Source organism: Microchirus variegatus (genome assembly GCF_963457635.1).
Source record: "Microchirus variegatus genome assembly, chromosome: 5".
Classification (NCBI taxonomy): domain Eukaryota; kingdom Metazoa; phylum Chordata; class Actinopteri; order Pleuronectiformes; family Soleidae; genus Microchirus; species Microchirus variegatus.
This window is the reverse complement of record NC_139806.1, coordinates 33011207-33031228: the sequence shown is the minus strand read 5'-3', so window position 1 is coordinate 33031228 and position 20022 is coordinate 33011207. Positions and strand designations below refer to the sequence as shown.

The 20022-nt window shown below is 39.2% G+C and overlaps 1 protein-coding gene across 1 annotated transcript in view; it reads left to right on the top strand.

Moving 5' to 3' along the window:
- dpp10 (dipeptidyl peptidase like 10) overlaps nt 1-13307 on the top strand; it is a gene marked incomplete at both ends in the record, with an annotated part of 208502 nt that extends 195195 nt beyond the window's left edge. The window contains 9 exons of the mRNA XM_083890482.1: nt 1639-1737; nt 1838-1907; nt 3079-3273; nt 3880-3934; nt 4457-4556; nt 6261-6319; nt 11473-11545; nt 11848-11921; nt 13170-13307. Of these exons, the coding sequence (XP_083746608.1) occupies nt 1639-1737; nt 1838-1907; nt 3079-3273; nt 3880-3934; nt 4457-4556; nt 6261-6319; nt 11473-11545; nt 11848-11921; nt 13170-13307 (863 nt within the window). The remainder of the gene's footprint in view (nt 1-1638; nt 1738-1837; nt 1908-3078; nt 3274-3879; nt 3935-4456; nt 4557-6260; nt 6320-11472; nt 11546-11847; nt 11922-13169) is intronic.
- Between the last annotated feature and the right edge of the window lie 6715 nt (nt 13308-20022).

Below are 20022 nucleotides of genomic sequence, written 5' to 3'. Positions count from 1 at the left end.
GCAAATGCTCAATCATTTCTGTTCTTTTTCTTTTTTTTTTTTTGGAATTAACAGTTAGGAGTAACGTGGAGTTATGTGTGTGGGGTCCATTATGGCTGCAGAGCTTATCATTGCTACATCTGTCAGCCTACATCTGTTGCATAAGTAATTGTTTCAAAGTAAAACACGCTGGTGTTTCAGTTTCCTAATCCAATCTCTTTTTATGCATCCGATGACAGTGCAGCGCTGTTGCCATCACACACTGTACCTATGTATCTAGTGTGATACTGGTATAAGACCTCAGGGGTTGGCATAGAGGCAAAGCAGGTCCAATATAATTGGTTGCCAGGCAATTTAGAGCTTTAAAACAATGAAAGATATTTAGTCCATGCAAGGATGTTAGAACAGGTGAGACACTCTCTCTATCCCTAGCACATTCTATTATTCTAGCAATGACACTCTGTAGCTGCTACATGTCTTCTGTCATGTCATTTGTTTCCGTTTCTTGCAGTTTTTTGCAGCCTAGTTATATCAATTTTAGATTAGCAACCTTTTATCAAAGGGCTTCACAGCTGCCTGCTTTGTAGAACAACCAATGGTAGGTTCATTTGTCCCGTCACTGGACAAGATGAGCTTCGTGGAGGTTATTCTTCTTCTTCTTTTTCTTCTTCATGTTATTATTATCATTATTAGTCCTGGCTGTTATGTTTGTTTTAGAATTGAGTCGATAAATCCATGTCCACCACAATATCCATGTCCATATTTATTTATTTTTTGGTTGTTGCATTTTTCGTCAATGGACATTAGAAAATAAGAAATTTAAAATATACATTTTATTTAGTTTGATTTTCTTGACAAAAGAAAAGTTTTTTGTTTTGATTAATGAATCACTGTCTGGAAGTCTCGACAAGTTTGGAAGGTTCTTTTTAAATGTTCCTTTTCCACGAGAATAAATACGGGCACACATAACACATTACATACACACACACACACACAGAGAGAGAGAGAAATTAACAGCTGTGCCGCAGAAAAGCAAGCAATTTGCCCAGGGTTATTTGGACAGACTCTCCATCCACAGCTGGGAACTCAAGGCCTCTAGCAGTTTCATAATGAGACATCTATTGATTTTGGGTTTTCCATTAGAAATGCTGGATGAATTCCATTTCATTTAGCTGCTACTCAGCTCGCTCGAATGTGAAAAATATGGCAGAATCACAGACTCATTATTTAGTACATGTTTAAAAAAAGAATTGTGACCGTGTATTTACAGTCCAAGTCTAACAGTGATGACAGTGACCAAACTATTACGCTTTGAATGACAGTCGGCGTTTCCAGTTTCCTGTCACGAATTACAAATTATTTTTAGCTTGCATTATTTCCTGTCTGTGAGGCGACAAAGTATTTATCTTCAAGTCGTTTTTGTATAAAATACTAATAATAATAATAAAAAATGTTAATGTTTCTCTATGTGCACCAGTGTTTCTGAACTTTTTTAAATTTACAGCCGCTCTCTTATCTGTCTTGCCTGCACCTTCTATTCCATCACGTTTCACCTTTCAAGACAAATCTTCATATTGCTATGGGACAATTTTATGCGGCGACACTTCCAACACAGATTACAGGCAGCAGTTTTAAACCCATTGCCCTCATTTTTTACAGATTACTACATTCTTGAGAACAACTCCCAGCTGAAGACTGCCTTGAAGTCCAAGAGGATCCAGCTGACTGATTTCAGAGCAGTTCAGATAGAGCATTTTGGTGAGAGTAAAAGTATTGTTTTCTTCTTCTGCGACTGTGTGAAACAGACAAATCACGACAGGTGCAGGTACATCAACTGTTCTTTACTTTCTTTTCACAGATTTACCATTGAAGATCTCCTACCCACCAGACTTTTCCGATTCCCGTCACTATGGGCTACTGCTGCTTGTGTATGTACCACACGTGATGAAGTGTTGTACTGCGGATATAGCACAACTGTATACATTTGCTTGTTGTTCTTACATGGAGAAGTATTTATCTTGCTCAATCCTGGATCGATGCTTTTCCTCGAGTAGCAATAGAGAAAGTGAGGCCACTCCTCTGGGTGCCAAAAGAACAATTTAAATGGAAGTCTACGTGAAAACGAGCCGACTTGTAACTTGTTTTACAGCAATACACATTTGCATCAGATGTTAATTGTCAGTTGCACTTTCAAGTCTTAAGGCCACATTATACTTCTCCGACTGCGTAATGCGTTATCCGTCTGCGTCACCACGTAGACCACTCGAGCCTTTATACTTCTGCGTCGTGGTGACGGATAGGCGATGCAATTTCCCGCCCGATCAGTAGGGGTCGCTGCGCAAGGTTGTTGTGCTTCTGGCTACAGTGAGCAATGGCGTCGAGAGAGAAAGACTGTTGTTGTTGAAACAGTGGCCGTTTCTCACTTTTCTGTGTCACGGAACGCAGTTTTAAGATAATTTGAGGCGAGAAATTGGCCATTTAGAGTCTAAACATGTGCTGTGTGTGTTAAGATATGACGTATTTATAGTTTGGCAGCGGCGTTGTCGGCGGGGATCAGCTCCGCCTCTGTGGACGCTCGGTGCTCACTGTGAGCCGGCACAGAGCAGCTTCGCTCGGCCTGTCCTGAGGACCAATCGCAGCTCTTGCCGTCTCCGTTGTCCCTTGACGGAGTGACGGACACTTAAAAAATATATTTTGTGCAGTCGGAGACTACGCAGAGGCTCTTCGACAGGCTCTACGTCGACGCAGAGTCTCTGCGTAACCTACGCAGAGCACTTTACGCAGGAGTATAAATTGGGCTTTATTCTACTTTGGGATGAACAGTGATCCTATGATTCTGAAAATCGAGTAGCTTAGCTTTACTTAAGCTTATTATCCTTCTTTATTGTCTTGCTGCTGTAACACTGTAAATTTCCCCACTGCGGGACGAATAAAGGACTATCTTATCTTATCTTATATTATCTTAACTGTTACCCATGAAGTATGAAGTCACAGCAGGATAGTCTTAAATACCATTGCTTTCTTAGTGTTGCCCTGTTAGTGCACTACTACTTATACTCTGTAAATATGTCACTTAATAATTTCTGACTTTGCCTTCAGTGATGGTGCCCCTGGTGGTCAGGTGGTGAGCGACCGCTTCTCTCTCAGCTGGGACTCCGTGCTGGTCAGTTCCGACAACATCGTCGTGGCTCGTCTGGATGGTCGGGGCAGTGGCTTCCAGGGTCAGAGAGTCTTGCACGAGGTTCACCACCGACTGGGAACGGTCGACGTCCAGGATCAGATTGCAGCAGTAGAGTATGCAGTCACACTGGTTTCATTCACACTTTATGTGAGGGTTTGTGGGGGGGGGGGCTGCAGCCAATCCCAGCTGACATAGGGTAAAAAGCCGGGGAACACCCTGGACAGGTCACCTGTCCATAACGGGGGCCAGCATACAGAGATGAACAGCCATTGTTGTCTGAACAACTATGGTCAATTTAGAGAGTCCAATTGGACCTGGAGACAACCCCCACACACAGAAAGAACATGCAAATTCCACACAGAAACACTGTATATAGTTAATTATTTTCATGCACAAAGGGTCATGATGCACTTATTAGGGTCATGTGCAATTTTCTACAACAGCTAGACCAATCATTTTCCCTCGGTATCATCCAGATTATTACAATAATTTAGGCTAGAAGAAGAAGAAAAAATAATCCCATGAATACCAATAGGTAAGTCACACTTTTTGAGCGCTCAGGCCTTAATAATAACTTGTTTTTTTTGGAATGAAATTGAAATAACAGATGGAGTGAAATTGAGTCACTGCAGGAGTAATTATGTCGACCTGATTGAACTTAACTTTCAATTTCAGATGCTTTTCAAGTGTTTTTTGTTATGTTTTTGTTTTCTGACCAGATACATGATGAAATTCCCATATATCGATCGGACACGGATAGCTGTGTTTGGAAAGGTAAGACGCTGTTGTGTTTTTCTGTTATAGTAAAACAACAATAACTTAGCAATAAACACTAACTGTACAATGAAACAAAGTATTATATTGGCTGATTGGATAATTGCGTTAATATGCAGTTGAACAGGTGTACCTAAAAGAAGTATCGGGTGTCAATCTGCAGATTCATATTATAGTTTTTATTGACTTAATGCATGCATAGAAAGCACAGTCAGTGTTGTTTTTTCTCTTCTTTTGAGTTAAAATGTGAAAAATCCTTCTTGTGCTCTGCCCAATCAACATGGAACATGCCACAGCAGCAGCCAAAGTTATTTAGCTCGAATCCCCTGTAAGATTTTAAATTGTGTTTCTGTAATTTGGAACACTACATTACAGTTATCTCTTTTTATTTTATTTCTTCTTGTCTTTGTATATCTAGTTTGACTTGTGATTCAATTATATAAAAAAGGTTAAATAAAAAGAACATTGGTAAATACTTCAGTCAAAGAAACTAATATTTGTCTGTTTGTTGGCTTTGCTCAGGGTTACGGAGCCTATATAACATTAATGATGCTCAAATCTACTGACAGCGTCTTCAAATGCTCATGTGCAATGTCGCCGGTGACAGACTGGAAACTCTATGGTGAGTCAGGGGTAAATCTAAAACACTCTACTGCTCTGATGTCACAGAATGCTGACATGTCTGTTGTGGTTTTATGTAGAGCTAATGTTGCTTATGATACGATGTTTATCAAATATCAGAATATGACAAGACTAATGTTGCATGTTTTTGAGTAGTGTACTTACATCCATATAAATCCTTGTGTATAATATTCAATGGAGCAGACCATTTAATTTTGTCACATTTTAATGATCATTAGCTGTACCACACTGTAAAAAAAAAAAAAAGGCTACAATTTCAAGGCTTCATGCTCAATTGGGCTGTAAACTCAAAAATGGATTGCAGCAAGTTGCCTTTCGATTTTGAGTTTTCTTTTTTTGCAGTGCATCTCTCTGTTGTAAATTCACCATAGAGGTTTTTAGAACTTAAAAATTGCTAAAAAAAAAAAAAAAAAAAGCTAAATTGAATGAGCACCAGAACAGGCAACAACACACGCTCCAAAACGTGTACGACTCTCCTCTATTACACAGCGCTGTATAAAAAAAACGTGGACACAGATGGATCTCAAGCTCGCCATCGTTTGCAATAGCAGTTGATATCTGTACATGTTTTTTTTTTTCCCTCATACAAGTAGTGTAGCAACATGTCTCAAATTAAATAATAATATGTGTATGACTGATTTACTGTTAAACAAATACAATAGAAGTGCTATTAATGGTAATCTTTGCAATGTTTGTCTGGTGGCAGCCATCTTGGAATCCCATGTCAGGGTTGGTGAGCTTGTCCTGAGTTTCTAAGTTGCAAATCTGAGTTGACTTGCGGGGTCTTTTGCCACTAAAGCTGCTGTTTTGATTGAGAAAGCATTGAACACAACGTAGAGATGGTATTCTGTCATGTGCATTTACCTGTGAAGAATCAGAAAGGTAACACGGGACCACATCTACAAACCCAAAAGAAACAATTTTACAGCTTTGAGCCCAATTTATACTTCTGCGTAAAGTGCTCTGCGTAGGCTACGTAGAGACTCTGCGTCGACGCAGAGACTGTCGAAGAGCCTCTGCGTCGTCTCCGTCTGCACGAAATATTTTTCAAGTGTCCGTCACTCCGTCAAGGGACAACGGAGACGGCAAGAGCTGCGATTGGTCCTCAGGACAGGCCGAGGGAAGCTGCTCTGTGCCGGCTCACAGTGCGCTCCGGGCGTCCTGACAGAGGCGGAGCTGATCCCCGCCGATAACGCCGCTGCCGAACTATAAATACGTCATATCTATACACACGCAACACATGTTTAGACTCTAAATGGCCAATTTCTCGCCTCAAATTATCTTAAAACTGCGTTCCGTCACACAGAAAAGTGAGAAACGGCCACTGTTTCAACAACAACAGTCTTTCTCTCTCTTTCTTTCTCGGACGCCATTGCTCACTGTAGCCAGAAGCACAACAACCTTGCGCAGCGACCCCTACTGATCGGGCGGGAAATTGCAGCGAGTGTCCGTCACCACGACGCAGAAGTATAAATGCTCGAGGCGTCTCCGTGGTGACGCAGACGGATAACGCATTACGCAGTCGGAGAAGTATAATGTGGCCTTTAGATTCCAGATTTGACTCATTAACCGACAGAAGGTGTTATTTTTCTCTGCAACAGAAAACACTTTGTTTAGGTACTTAACCATAGCCGAATCATCACTCTTGACCACTGACACTGTTAACGACTTCTCATTTGCACAGCATCAGCGTTCTCTGAAAGATACCTTGGCGTGCCGTTACGGGATGACAACAGATACCAGGTGCGTTTTCCAGCTTCCCCATGCCTGTTATGAACGCACGAACATCAACAGTGACATACACCTACAGTTAAAGCTCACCAGTGTTACTGAATGTTGCTGCTATCAAAGTCAGAGGCAGCGAGGCTTTGCCTTTCCCAGTGTTTGTTTCATGCTCTGTAGGATTTTTTTGTCACTCGTCTCTCTTTGGTAACTGCGTGCACTGGTGTGTCAAATCACATGCGGGAGTTTTTTTATAAGCTGCTGCTGCTGCAAAGAAAGGGGCCTGTCTGGCTCTCTCAGGTCTCCCCGCACAGACACGCTGTTCAGATATCAGAGGTGTTTTACACAGTGGGAGACAGTGAAAAAAACAAAAAAAACAATCATAAACATTGTGAGCATCCAAACAACAAATGCTGCCCGAAAGCAAGCAATTTACTGCTCTCCATACGGCACTGGTTTGCATTTCCTGTCTGCAGACTGCATCTGACACCTTTTGTTTCTTTGTTATTCTTATGGTAACACGTTTCATCACCACTTAAGAATAATTTAAAAAATAAGATTGTGATATTGTGGTATTCCATCATTTTTAATGTAATTTCTAGGTAAGAGGTTGGTAATAATTGTGCATACATAAGGAGATAACAGTACTCTTGTGGTAAAGAAAGCTTGATGAAGCACAAAGCTGTTTTATTGAATATTTAATGAAAGTGTGAGCTCTTAGTCTTGCTGGTCTTGAATAGCGGAAACGTTAGTGTAGTTTGTATGGGTCGATTGGCGACATATTCGATGTATTTTTGAGGTGTACGGTGGCCCGAGAAGCGCAAATCACAACGCGATGAAGAGAAATCACAACAACTTTTACGAGGTGGCCGAGCAGTGAAAATTGCAACGACATTGACAGAAACCACAATGACAGTAATAGAAATCACAACGCAATTAAGACAAAACACAGCGTCATTAAGACAAATCACAAGACAAATCACAACGCAATTAAGACAAATCACAACGGCATTAACTTCTACCGGAAGAAATGGGACGAATGAGCCGGTACTTTAGGATATTAGCATATTATTAGGAGAAATAACAATGTGTTAAACGTTTCCAGATTCTTTCACTCAACCTGTTTATTTTCAACTCTAATTTGTGTGTTCATCATATTTATCAGTAACTTTATTAGTAACGATAAGACAAGCAGCCTCCCCGAGAATCAGTGGTGACCTCAGGTCCCCACTGCGTCATCTGCTGTGTCACCTTGTCTGGGACAGGGATAAATTGGAGCATTTCAGTCTCCTCTCCTCAATTAATCCACACAGCAGCTTGTTGATACATCGATAATACGTTTAAAAATAAATGCTACTTAGTGACAATTAAATAACTAATACCTGCTTTGTCTTTGACAGTAGCGCCGTTCCCGAGACACCACATGGCGGCGCTTTGGTGTGCTCGTATAGAGCTGTGAGGTCACTCTTTTTATGGCCTTTAGGAAGGTTTTACAAATATGAAACTATGAATTATGAATGAAAATATGAATTACAAATATAGAATATAAAGATCTATAAAAAGCCTATGTCCATGTCTCGAGGTGTCATGGGGACATGTTCACAGACGTCTGGGTCAAAGGGAAAACATTTTTCTTTTAGGGCCATGAGTATTTTTTTGTTGCAGTATTACAAGTGGCCACATGAAAAGTGGCAGGAGGGGCAGTGATCTATCCAGTTCTTATAATACATCCATGTGAACTACTGGCAAAAAGGTCGCAGAGGGGATAAGTTAATGTCATTGTGCTTTCTGTTAATGTCGCTGTGATTTCTCTCAATGTTATTTGCACTTCTCGGCCACCGTAGAGGTGCTATATACATTCATTCATACACATGCATATGACGATGCGTACACGTATCATTTATATAATTTTCTTCTGTGTCTGTGCATTAAACATGATATGAAGAGTATAATCTTAAAAGTAAAGATTGTGTGTGGGACATAAGGTACGTAATGAGTGTCAGGGATGATGTGTGACAGAAGGATAACACAATGTGAAAGGTCTACAAGACAGTAGTTATGTTAGGTATCTACATGTCTACATACATGCATATCATTGTGATGTTTTTTTCAACTGTGTATGGCACTTTTTGGGGGTTTAGAAATAAAGAAATTGCCATTTTTACCTTGATATACTGTATGTAGATATACTGTATAAGACTGTCAAACCTCCACACTGAGGGGAAGATGTTAACTCCAACTGTTTTGAAGTTATCTTTGTTGTAAGGTTTAAATGAGGGTTTCTGTTATTATAGTGAGATTATTATTTGTTATGTTGGCTGTAAGGTTTTTTTTCAGTTATTATTTATTCCTATTATTGCTATACATTGATAGAGTAACATCATCCAGATGCATGTTGAAACCATTTTAGGTAACGCTTTCTTTTACAGTCCCCTAATTACCAGGTATTTACCTGGTAAATTCATGGTAACACCAAAGTGTTACTAGGTAATTACCAATGGTAATAAGAAAGTAAATACAGTGAAACTGTTGCCAAAATACTGGGCATTTACCTGGTAACTATATAGTTAATTATATCGTGTTATTACTGCTGTTAATAAGAAGGTATGTACAGCTAAACTATGGCAAAACTATGGTAAATGTAAGTGTATTATTGGGTTATAAACTGGTAATAAGCAGGTACCTACAGTCCCCTAATTACTAGCTATTTACCCAAGGGGTAATCTAACAAACCTAACCCTAAAAATGTGTGTAATTACATGGAAACAAGCTTGGCTTTCTTTTACAGTACAGTTTTACTTTACTTACCGAGTACATTACCGTGCATTACCCAGTATTTTGGCAACGGTTTCACTGTATTTACTTATCTTATTACCCTTGGTAATTACCTAGCAACACTTTAGTGTTACCATGAATTTACCAGCTAAATACCAGGTAATTAGGGGACTGTAAAAGAAAGCGTTACCCAATTTGGTAACATATTCCAAACACCATTGTGAATACCACCTTACAATTATTATTATAACTAATATGCAGTTAATATATCCTCATTATTGGCGACTGTTAGTGATTACGTCATGTGAGTTGGTGGTCTGTGTTCATCAATAGTCTGAGGAAGAGCCTGTTGTGCTCAAAACATCGATCGCAACAACAATTATTTAAATGGGAGCCTTAAGGTGTGAAGATATTTTACTTTCATTCCTTTAGGTGCCTGGGAAAGATTGTGATTTGTCTTCGTAGCATTGTAACATCCTTTCCTTAAAAGCACACCATGTTGTAGGGTCAAAAAAACAAATCTAATGTCTATCCACCTCATTCCTGGAGGCAATACAGGTTAAATGATTATGGGTGGAACCTCCAGAGCAGAAGCAGCAGAACACTATTTATTTGTAGGGAACACAAACACAGGTGTGGCTGCAGCAGTAACACGGCTTCAAGGGTGTGCGGTTTCTGTAATGCATGAGTATAAGCTGCAGTTCCAAAATTTAAATAAATAAATAAATAAGATTGTGTCCCATCTCTTTTTAATAAAGTGGGACTGATCTGATTGCCGCGTAAATACCGATACCCCTCGGAGCTTTTCAGATTAATAATAAAACACATTGAATAAAGCAGTTTTAACCTTAAAAGTTAATTTAACTGTTTACATTTAACTCTTCATGTTATGTTGTGTGAAATTTAGCAGTAAACCCAACTAGAGCTGCAACTAACGATTATTTTCGCAATCGGTTAATCTGTCGATTATTTTCTCGATTAATCGATGAATCGTTTGGTCATAAAATGTCATAAAATGTTAAAAAAACGTTGATCAGTGTTTGTCAAAGCTGATAATGACGATGTTCTCGAAAGTCTTGTTTTGTCCACAAACCAAAATTATTCCGTTTTAATGATTTCTGTGTTATGTGAAGCGAAGAAACCAAGAAAATATTCACATTTAAGAAGCAAAAACAATCAGGAATCTTGTTTTTAATCATGAAAAAAGCTTAAAACCGATTATCGATTATCAAAATAGTTGGCGATTAATTTAGTAATCGATTAATAATCGATTCATCGATTAATCGTTTCAGCTCTAAACCCAACTGTATCTACATCCATATACCCACTAAAGGTTGCTATGGAAAATGTTACCAAACATGTAAATCTGTTAATTAATTTGGTTATTTGAAAACACCACATGTAACCTACTCATATTGTATGGTGGTTGATGCAGCAATGACTTAATGCATGGGTGTCAAACTCTGGCCCGCGGGCCAAATTTGGCCCGCCGTGTAATTTCATTTGGCCCTTGAGGCAATATCAAATTAACATTAGAGCTGGCCCGCCGGTATTATACAGCGGCACCGCTGTAACATTTTCAAATTTATTAGCTTGTGGAAAAAGTTAATGTTGATATTTACCTCAGAAGGCTGCAAATAGAAAAGAGGCATTCAATTTTTTATTACATTTTTATTTAATATGCCATTGATGTTTTTTCGTTAGTTTTTTGAAAAGTTGATTTTGCACTATTAAGTTTTATAAGCGTTGCTTGTTCCATATTCAGTGTTAAAGCAAATCAGTGTAGCAAACTGAGCAATAATTAACATTTTATTCATGCACTTTCTCTTGCTACTTCAAGGCTTGAATGTTTGATTCATTCATTATTGTTATTTTATTTTCAAATGTATTATTAGCCTGTGGAAAAAGTTTATTTTGATATTTACCTCAGAAGGCTGCAAATAGAAAAGAGGCATTCAATTTTTATCCATCCATTATCTACCGCTTATCCTGTATTTAGGGTGCATTCAATTTTTATTTAAATTTTATTTGATATGCCATTGATATTTTTTTATTATTATTATTATTTGAAACTCGATTTTGCATGTCACTATAAAGTTATATAAGCCTTGCTTGTTCAATATTCAATGCAAAACTTGTTTGGGTCCCTATTGAAAGGTTAATTTGTTCAACCTTGGCCCGCGGCTTTGTTCAGTTTAAAATTTTGGCCCACTCTGTATTTGAGTTTGACACCCCTGACTTAATGTATATTGCACCAGTCTTCTGCCTGTGTGACTGTCTTGTCTTTCTGCGTACACTCAGGTTACAAAGTAAAATCACATCATTATACAGACTTTGTATTGCTTCCCTCAGTGCCAGTTATATCTATCAGTCCCCTGCTATTTCTGATTTCCTTGCAGTTTGCCAGTGTGCTGCAGAACATCCAAGCACTGCAGGAGCAGACACTGATGTTGGTGCACGGCACAGCAGACGGTAAGAGACACCAAATTGTCACAGAGTTAAAATACTGTATATCTGCGGTGCGTCACCGTCGAGAACAAAGGAGCATGGTCTTCCCTGTAGGTAATTGGGCAAAATGGTTTTCAAAACAAGATAAAAGGCAAGAAGTGTTATAGAAATCGATGCTGCAGTTTCCAGAAGAATAATAAAACTTTTAGCTGATCAACCGTGCATGTCCAATTTGAGATTATCTCCATATTCTGATTGTTTTCTCTTTTTTCTGAGTTAGTATTCAAGCGGAATCTTGCCGACATCTTTTCTTTTCTTTCTCACAGCCAACATCCACTTCCAGCATACTGCCGAGCTGGTTAAAAACCTTGTGAAAGCTGGAGCCAACTACTCAATGCAGGTGCGTGATCATGCAGATGCTATCAACCTCTCTGTGTTTGAAACCACAGTGAAGCAGGTGTACAATGTACGCATGTATACAGTATTTAAATTGCCTAGGGATTTGCATGAATATATGATTATTTGATTATTCATTTGATTCAAAAACTGAGTTAATATGGCATTTTTTTCTATGTTAAAGCGGAACTAGACCTATTATCGCTGTTTTTTTGGTGTGTATCTGCGTCATTACCTTGTTTATGAAGCCCTGACGGTTCGAAACAAACAGTTCGGCCATTGCCGAGAACGTTGTGTTTTATTGTAATCTCGGGGCTCAACGAGATCACTGAAAATCCCGTAATAGTTACGTAAGCAGCGGTTCTCCTGAATAACCGATCGTCCTGCTCCGGGCGGTAGTCCGGGCACATCCGGTTACGTACATTGAACCGCAGAAGAAGAATAACGTCCGTTGTGGAGGTGTTTCACGAGCAACAGTGTCTTCTGACTCTGGGTCTGACTCCGGTTTAAAGTCATAAAAGGGACTGCGGCGGGGAGTCGTGACGAAGCTATTTTTAAACACTGTTAATAACGAGGAGCAGTGCATCCGCCGTTCCAGAGGGGGGCGCTGCGCTTCTGAGAACGGATGTGCTGGATAGTACTGGCCAATCACAAGACTCTGTCTTCTGGGGGTGAAAGTTCACTCTGAAATCTCGCAGCAGAAAAACACCGTCAGAAAAGAGGATTTCTATCGGCTCGTTCACAGCAACTAGGAGGTTTTTGACCATAAAAACAAGTTAATATATGTAAGTAGACCTCCATAACTAACATTTATGTGCAACAGGACCACTCTATGTGACCTTTAAGGTAAATTGATAAAAATGTTATCTTCCTCCAATGACGACCTAATTTGTGAATGCCACAAGATGGCATGTGTTTTTATAGAAGTGATGAAACTTGAGAGGTTTCTTGAATGCATCTCCTTAGCTGCTCGTCTATGTTCAACACACATTACTTCCATTAGCTCTCATGTGCTCGTGTTTCTTGGAGTTGAGAGTTTCTTCTGACATATATTTAGACATTTTAAGTATGTTATGTACAATGCAACACTTTTTTCTTTCCATCATATAGACTGTTGTGAAGTTAGTTAAAAAATCACACACTGCCTGATCTGAAAGGCAATGTGTGCTTTAGCCAACTTGAAACTTACTTTGCAGTCCAATGGAGGTTGTTTATGTCTTCAACTCATTTACGTACCATTTGTCGCCACCAGATCTACCCAGATGAGGGCCACTTCCTGTCTGAGCCGAGCCGCCAGCACCTCTATGCCACACTGACCAGTTTCTACAGGGATTGTCTGAAGGAGGAGGTACTACATATGCCTGAGGCAGAGGAGGAAGAGGAGGAATAGGCAGAAAGCTTTGATAATTAGACCTTTTGGAAGACCACGATAGAATTTTTGCTGAAGTCAGCCAAGACCTTTAGCATTTGGACCAAGTGTTTAACCTGACGTAAACACTGGTTTAGAGCTTCTGATGCTCCAGAGTGTTTGTGTGCATGTGTGCGTGCGTGCGTGTGTGTGTGTGTATGACTGTGTGTGTAAATGTGCTGAAAAGATAACTGGAGGTACACAACACTGACACTTGCATTTGCCGGGACTTGAGGCAGGGAACAGTGGTTTAAACTTAAATTAAGTCATTTTCAGTTTTGGAACGCTTCCGTTTCTTGGCAAAGGAACACGGACGACGCCCTCCAGGCTCTTCGGTCACCCACGCTGAATCACATGCATGGTTATTTTTCCCCCTAACCTAACACTTGAAAAGAAAAAGAACACGGACGCGCACTTTGGATCTCACCTCTCATTTGGACGAATCGTCATACGAGCTTCAGTCGGCTACACGGATATTAAGTCACACAACTTGAGTTTGCCTCAATGGAAGTCAGTCCTTAATAAGTGCAATTTCCTGCTGAAACTTTCTGCCATCGTCACCCAAACCTAAATGAAAACCGTCTTTATAGGTCACACTTTATTGTACAGGGGTTTTGTGTAGACATGTATGATGCCTTATGGTGTGATAGTATTGTCATCATCCATGAGCAGTGTCATGTAAACGATTGTCAACTCAGGTCCTTGTGACACAGCATTGCAGTTAGTATGTCAGCTGTATGGTCAGGGATAAGTTTTGGGTATTGGCCATACAGTTATTGCAGTTTCCAGGCCCCGCTGCAAAGGTTCTCCATCTTAATATGCCATTCATGCTATTCATGAAGTAATTGAGTAAGGCCCAGTCCCATTTTTACATGTTCACCCATATTCCTTTCTGTAACTCTTGCCGCTTTCTCCTTGGAACTGATTTACAAGAGGTATTAACAAGGTACTAACAAGGTTACAAGTCAGACTCTGATGGCTTTTAAGTAGACAGAGGTGACATTTTGGCCTAATAATTTAATATGCTGCAGTCAGATCTGAGAAAAATTACAAAAAATATATAACAAACCAATATAACTGACACAGACAGGGTTAAATTACATTTAAAAAAAATGATCTCTATTGTTGCTGTCGACCTTAGTGATCACTTTGTGAAGATGTTTCAAACAAGATGTGTTCACAGTGGGGAGAGAGTGCGAATTGACATTTAACAACATCAACTCAACTCAACTTTATTTATAGAGCGCTTTAGGCAGCTAAAGCTGGTACAAAGTGCTTAACAGTACAATAAATAAAACATGGCACATAAAACATAGGAGACAAAATAAAAACAATAAAACTATAAAACAGTAACAATGTTTAAATAATAAAAAAAAAACTATAAAACTATAAAACAATAAAAATGTTTAAACAATAAAACACTAAAACAAGAGCAGAGTCTCATGCTGAGTTGAACGCAGAAGAATAAAAATGTGTTTTAAGATGAGTTTTACATCCAATATAACAAACAAACAATGGTGAGTGTGAAGTAAGCATGCTATCATTAGCTGTTGTTATACAGTATTACATTACATTAGAGCTGCAACTAACGATTATTTTCGTAATCGATTACTCTGTCGATTATTTTCTCGATTAATCGATGAATCGTTTGGTCCATAAAATGTCAGAAAATGTTAAAAAACATTGACGCGGCGCTTGTCAAAGCTGGAAATTATGATGTTCTTGAACGTCTTTGTTTCGTCCGCAAACCAAAATTATTCAGTTTTATTGATTTCTTTGTTTATGTGGAGCAAAGACTAAGAAAATATTCACATTAAAGAAGCTGAAAACAATCAGAAATGTTGTTTAAATCATGAAAAAAAAGCTTCAAACCGATTAACGATTATCAAAATAGTTGCCGATTAATTTAGTAATCGATTAATAATCGATTAATCGTTTCAGCTCTACATTACATGCTGTGGGCAAATATATTCTCACTGCAGCAAAGCAGAGACATGTCAGAAAATGTCTTCAACACCAGGAAATACTGGTGGACCAGTTTATGGTATGTGGGTAACATTGGTTTCTATGGATTTGGTTAATTTGCCATGTGTATTTTGCATTCACTTGTAATTTGCCATGGAATATTTTTTTCTGCATTACAGGAAGCCAGCATCATTTATTTCCACCGTCAACTGTGGCTAAACTTACTCAGAGGTAGCAAAGTTAGACGTGTTGTAGAGCTTCATGTGACTGCACAACTCAACTGTACTTTTGTCTTTCATATCTGAAATGTCACGCTGTTGGTAAAATCTCAACGCTCAATCGTCATACGATTATGATTCACAAGTTAGGTTAGGTTAGCTGAAATATTCCAATGTGCGTTATTGAGCATTTTTAACCCAGCAGAGCTTTTTTTTTTTTTTTTTTTTTAAGATTTAACTTCTATCACATAACATCACATCCACAGAATTCATCACATCCATTGTATCACCCAACGTGTGATGTGCATTTGTGGTGGGGTCGGGGCTAAGTTGTAGGGGGCAAGGGGTGACATGGAATTGAGCCTAAATAAGATACATTTTCAGGGCATCTCAACCAGATTTACTAGCTTTCGTAAAAGTCAAGAGACATTTTAGTTATTGTTGGAGACTCCCATTTGGAGGAGAAAAAAAAAGGAACATGCTGAAAATCGCTGAAAATCAATGAAAATGGGTGTTAGCGAGATGGACAATTTTGCAGTGTCCGTAAGGTGTTTGCATGTCTACAGGGAATGTGTCAAGTGTTGACACATTTTGTACAGTACAATAAAGCAGAGTGTGTACATAAATATATTTTTGAGATGTCAGATCTCATAGGAAGTTTAGTCTATGGGGATTGGATTGATTTGACCTTGATGTGTTGTACTTATAGTTCCCTCTTTTTTTCCTTTGAGCTGTTGATTATCTTTTTAGGATGAATTTTTGTAATGCTTCTTCTTGTTCTTTTGACTCGTTCAAATGGGAGGGGGCAGGGCTATGGTTTTGGGATTATTGTGATTGTCCTATAGTGATGATTATAAATAAATGAATACAATTATAAAAAAACAAAGAGTGACAATGATGTATAAAGGCACAACCGAATATAAAATTGATCATTGCTCTTTGCAGGATTCTTTGGATGAAACTTATCATCATAGACGTTGAGACTATACAGTGGAGAATTCATGCACTTCTGATCATGGAATACAGTAAATAGGGTATTTTGTATACCCAAAATTATATAACAGAGGCTACTGTACCTGGTTACACATGTTACCTCAACATACTGTATATTGTATGACAGTTGTAACAAACAATAGTGTTTATCATGAGCAAAATCCTATTGTGTGTGTGTGTGTGTTACACACAAAATAGAAATCAGGGGTGTGTTTAATGCACGCAAAAAATAAAACAAACAAAAAGGAAAACACTTTCTGGACTTCAGGGAATCCATACACTGTTAGGAAGGCAGAACACTGCTGGACCCAAACGCTCGAGACTGGAGGCAACGCTGGAAGGTTTTAAGAGTCTTTGTTTGAGTCTCTAGAATTCCAAAACAAAAGCGTAGCACTATGGCTAGATCAAAAAAGGAACAACAAAAAGCGTAACACTATGGTTAGATAAATAACAAAAGGCGTAGCACTATGGCTAGGTAAAAAGGAACAACAAAAAGCGTAACACTATGTGTAGATGAAAAAGGAACAACAAAAAGTGTAACACTGTGTAGATGAAAAAGGAACAACAAAAAGCGTAACACTATGGCTAGAAGATATTGACAGACTTGACTTAGACGGGCGTTCGGTTGGCAACATAAACAACGTACTGACACATGACTGAGGGACTGGGAACACTATATAGGGGAAAATGAAACAAAAACCATTATACAGCGACTAGACAATGCAGGAGCACATAATATGTATAAAAAAGTGGATTTTGGGTTATATAAACCCATAAATACTACATATTGTACCTTTAACTCTCTCCTTTCTCAACTGCTCCACTCAACTTTGCCTACACACATACTCAACCTGGCACAGCATCGTCCTAATTCTTTACCTCACAATGAATTGTAATGTGAAAACAGCTGCAAGATAACATATGTCCTGCTGCTGTTTCTCAGTCCTGTGTGCGCGTGTCCAGACTGGTTTGTATCAGATGTGAATCCCATGAATGAATTCTCACTTTTATTGCTTTGTTGGGCACATGAGCAAACAATGCAAAACACAGATAAGACTAATATTCTCTTTAGTTATATATTTTAGCTCATAAATTTCCCCCTGGGGTGTCAACGTCATGCAATTTGATAGAATCAAGTAAAGTGAGCAGCACAGGATCATGGTCCGAGAAAGATTTGTGATCACAGGAAGGATATGATGACATAAAGTGTTGCAGGAGTCATGGTTACGGACCACTGTACAGCACAAACAACCACTATCTCAAGTTAGCCAAACCTTATTTCCCTTTTTCCGTTTGAAAACACTTTCACATTGTGGGATATTAAATGCCACATGATAACGTGTGTAGAATCTATCTGGACAGAATCAGTCGGGAGAAGAAAATGTTTTTGCAAGAGATTGCATTCAAGTGTAAAGTAAGACTCTCACAGGCATATGAAAAAAAACATTTCTAAACTGGACGTGAGACATAGACACAAGAAAAAGAACAACAACAAAACCAAGTGTTTTGTACTTGATGAATGTAATATTCACAATGGTTCATATCATAATTGTGACATGTCAATCTTCATGATCTCATAAAGCTTGAATTTAAAAAAAAATGTTTTTGACTTGGTGGAAATAAATGTTTAAATGTTATGTGTATTACCACCAAGTCAATTTTTTTCACTCAGCTAATAGTAATACAAATAATAGGAAGACCCCATAATCCGCTTACATCAGGACAGATTTAGGGTTGTTACAGCAAATTAACAGGAGAGAAATCATTACTAAAATTAGAATACCAAGGAAAAAAAACACACACAGACATGCAGGTAGTGAATGTGTGGCAAGATCTGATTATATGTGAACACTGTGTTGGCTCTGAGGTGACAAAACAGTGACTGTAATGAGGAAAAGGCACCTGCAGAAATTGGTTCTCGATGTGATGTGACATAATTTGCTATATTAAAGCTATACTTACCTTTCTTGCATGTCTCACAGCACTTAGACAACAAATTTGAACGTAAACACCTCCGTCTCCCTCAAACTCCCACCCTCCGGGGATTCATTAGCAGCCTGGACACAGAGAGGTTATCGCTGCTCTGACTGTAGGCTTCGTCTGCGGAGGTTTCCATGCTTTGTGAGGTGATCCCGGCAACATACTTCCGGGATCGTACATACATACGTCAAAGCATGATACGTGCTTCGATGTGAGAGTCTCCAAACACCACAAAAAGTCAGCAGATTTAGCGACAAAGTCGCCATGTTGGCAACACTGCTCTGTCAGAGATGCGCGTGACTCGCAAGCTGTGAGAGCGATCGGCGAGGCGCGCGACAGAAGACAGACAGGAAGCTCGGCTAATTATTTTATTCGGTCCACATTTTTTAATTGGTCATACTTTTATCATATTAATATGATAATTAAATAATGATGAGTTTCAAAACCTGGTGGGTTTATCTTACGTTTTAGAGTGCCATATGCTTATTAGGAGCAATTTAAAGGGACACTGTGTAGTATTTATGGGTTTATATGACCCAAAATCCACTTTTTTATACATATTATGTGCTCCTGCATTGTCTAGTCGCTGTGTAATAGTTTTTGTTTCATTTCCGTAGTGTTTCAAAAAGTCATGTAAAATAACATGGTCGCGGGCCGCGGTTACATAGCCACTGTTAGCAGAGAGACGCCATGTTTCTACCGGAGCCTGTAAGGACAAACGCGAGAGAACAAATCAAGCGTCTCTTTACTTGTAGCAGGAAGTCCCGCCTCCTCTCTCTCCGCTTCGTCTGCTACAGGCGCGGTAGCTCCGCCCTCTCCCTCGCCTCACGAACCTCATCTGCTGACACGGAGAAAGACGACGAGGACGACATTTGACCGGCTGAGGATACTGTAGCGCTCAGGGAAGGGAGGGGGTGAGCAGAGAAGCAGTTTTTTGTTGTAAATTTCAGCCTCTCCTCTAGATGGCACTATAAACTACTTACGTCACCTTTAAGATTACAAAAGAAAAGTGTAAAAATGAAAGAAAGGTAAGTATAGCTTTAATAAATAGAAATAATTACAGTAGATTACAGCTGTCCGCAAAAACTCAAAACTGGAAAAATACGTTTTTCTTTGATACCCTGACTCAGTGCACGATACACACACTACATACAATAATGATAATTTGAAGAATTAGATTACAGCAAGAATACATGTTCTCCTGGACTGGCAATGCTACTAATGTCTCGTGATTTGACAGATCGCAGCCATAGGCCACCAGGAATATGGTATAAAGATGGATGACACTGGTCAAAATACCTCACATACAGGTGCTGCCATCTCACACCTGTGACGCCATTTTGTGCCATCTTCTACAGTCGTGAATGGGGTCAAGGTACGTTCAAACATTCAAATAACCATGAATGTGAACCACTTTGTTCAATCATACTTGATAATGTCATGCATCCACTTCATGAGGCAGCCTGTGGTCAAGTGGAAAGCGACATTGGCTTATAGCTGGAGAGTTGCCAGTTCAACTCCCAACAGGTCAGGGGCTGGGG